The 2,470-nt window shown below is 40.4% G+C and overlaps 1 protein-coding gene across 1 annotated transcript; it reads right to left on the bottom strand.

Moving 5' to 3' along the window:
* Positions 1 to 1,175: 1,175 nt before the first annotated feature.
* Positions 1,176 to 2,123, bottom strand: LOC104994379 (olfactory receptor 2AG1-like). Its single transcript, XM_010847915.1, has one exon. The coding sequence runs from the start codon at positions 2,121 to 2,123 to the stop codon at positions 1,176 to 1,178; it is 948 nt and encodes a 315-aa protein (XP_010846217.1).
* Positions 2,124 to 2,470: the final 347 nt, after the last annotated feature.

The raw sequence follows: 2,470 nt of genomic DNA, 5'->3' as shown, positions 1-2,470 counted from the left end.
AGAACTATTTGCGAGGCACAGGTCTAAGTGCATTATCATTTATTCAAGTCACCCTAAAACACAGGATCATCATGAGTCTTATTATTATCACTGCTTTTCAGAGGAACAAAATGAGAAATGAATGGTTTAATTTGTGTTCAAAGATACATAGATATACATGGTGAGCAGAGATTAAACTCAGCACTCTGGCCACCTACCTCCCTAAGCCCCCCAGCCCTACACTATAATGTCCTCTCTTCAAAGGAAGAAACTTCACCAAATTTCAAGCAAAAAAAAAAGCAAAACTTTAGCCAAAATGTACATAGCTATTCAGTAAACTGCATATAGATAAGCAAAAAATGAGTAGAAAACCTTATAGGAGATGTTTGCCTCTTTCTCAATTTCTGAATTTTCTGTTTATATAATGAATTTGGACTAGTTCCATAGATTATTAGCTTTTATATTATCATTGATCTTAATACACTAAGTAATTTAAGACAGCTTCTGAAAAGAAGATATTTCTGAGTTTTAAAAAAGCACTACCTCCCAAAATAATTTCAATTAGGTGAGCCAGGAAAGTTCACAGTTTTTGTTATAAATATTTCCACACAGGTAAATCAAATGATACAAATAAAGCATATCTAAATTAGCATAGAGTGAATTATATATGATAGCTTTCCTTTCCTGTGGACACAGACAAAGACATATACTCACCATGCAATTGTTCTGATGTTTCAAAACAGGTCTACATGTATGTAAATCACATTTTAAAAAACTCAAGCAAAATACACAACACATGACTCTCACTGCTATTATATTTCCAATGCTCACTTGAAACCTGGGAACTTCCACATTCTGTTTTACTTTTACTCATTTCTGTACTTTAGTTTTCATTTCACGGTATAAAAATGACCCATTACCCTTTCCCACTCTCTCAATATAAGTATTTGTGCAAATGTAGTCACAAATCGATTATTCTTTCCAACTAATTGTTTGAACAACCATCTACCTAATAAACAAGAAGCCCAATATGTCTTATGAGGCTACTTCTCTCTACAATTGTCTAAGAATCCAGTCAAATGAGAGCAGCTCTCCTCTGATGTAAGAGGTTATTGGAGTTTGATCAGACTTCTATAAGCTACCATTATCACAGCCACATGATACTTAGTTCCTACCACCTCTACTTGGCAACTCTGTCAGGAGTGTGTCCATAGCATATATCTACCCTGGATTCTCCTTAAGGCCCCCATGACCTCTTTATTCCTCAGGCTGTAGATAAGGGGGTTCAGGGCTGGGGTGACAATCGTGTAGAAGACAGAGATGATGTTGTCTTCCTTGGGACTGTGCAGGGGACTGCAGGGCAGAACATACATGAATGTGGCAGCTCCATAGAACATCCCGACCACAGTCAGGTGGGAAGAGCAGGTGACCAGAGCTTTCTGCCTCCCTTCATTTGAGGGCATGTGGAGCATAGTAAGTAGGATTAGTGTGTAGGAGGCAAGGATAGCAACAAGAGGAGGAATCAAGAAGGTCACACCCATCACATACACCGTGAGTTCATATATGGAAGTATCTGCACAGGCCAATTTCAACAGAGGTGGGATCTCACAGAGCAGGTGGCTGATCTCACGGGCTTTGCAAAAGGGATAGTGCATGGTGTACACAGTATATACAATGGCACTAAGGGATGCCAAAATCCAGGATGTGGCCACCATGAGCCAGCAGATCCTCGGCCTCATGAGGACCATGTAGTTTAGAGGATGACAAATGGCCACATACCTGTCATAGGCCATGAAGGCCAGTAGGAGGTCCTCTGCACCACCCAGGGTCAGTGCCAGAAACATCTGAAGGGCACAGCCCACAAAGGAGATGGTGTTTTCACTGAGCAGAAAATCCATGAAGGACTTGGGAGTGACAACAGACATGAAGAGGAGGTCCATGAGAGAGAGCTGCCCAAGCAGGAGGTATATGGGCACATGGAGTCGGGCATCCATTGTGATGGCCAGGAGCAGAAGGGAATTGCTGGTGAGGGCCAGCATGTACAGGGCTGTGATTGTAGCACAGATCAGCTCAGGAGACAAACTGTCATTCAGAATCCCCATCAATATGAAGCCGCTTCCCAGAGTGGAGTTCCATTGCTCCATTCTGTGTTGTTTCTTTAGTTGCCTAGAACCAAGTAGATTCTAGGTGAATTTTTGTTAAGATGGTTGCAACATTTTGTAACATCAGAGGCCCCATAGAATGACCAATATGAGTCCAATATGGTGATTCCTTTCCCACTGGTAGCTAATTTTATTTCTTGATCTCTGTTTCTGAATCTTTTAAGTATCTTGAAAAGAACCATCTGAATGGAGAACAAGCATCACATTAACAGCTAAATATTCAAAGATCACTAGATAAGAATATTATTCAGGATATCAAACCTGAATATGTATCTCCCCAGAAATTCAAATTACCTTTCTCATTGCAATATATCATTATTCAGGTATGC

The sequence above is a fragment of the Bison bison genome, unplaced genomic scaffold, assembly GCF_000754665.1.
Source record: "Bison bison bison isolate TAMUID 2011002044 unplaced genomic scaffold, Bison_UMD1.0 scf7180017849846, whole genome shotgun sequence".
In the NCBI taxonomy this organism is placed as follows: domain Eukaryota; kingdom Metazoa; phylum Chordata; class Mammalia; order Artiodactyla; family Bovidae; genus Bison; species Bison bison.
The sequence above is the reverse complement of the archived record's forward strand: the minus strand, read 5'-3'. Positions and strand labels throughout refer to the sequence as shown.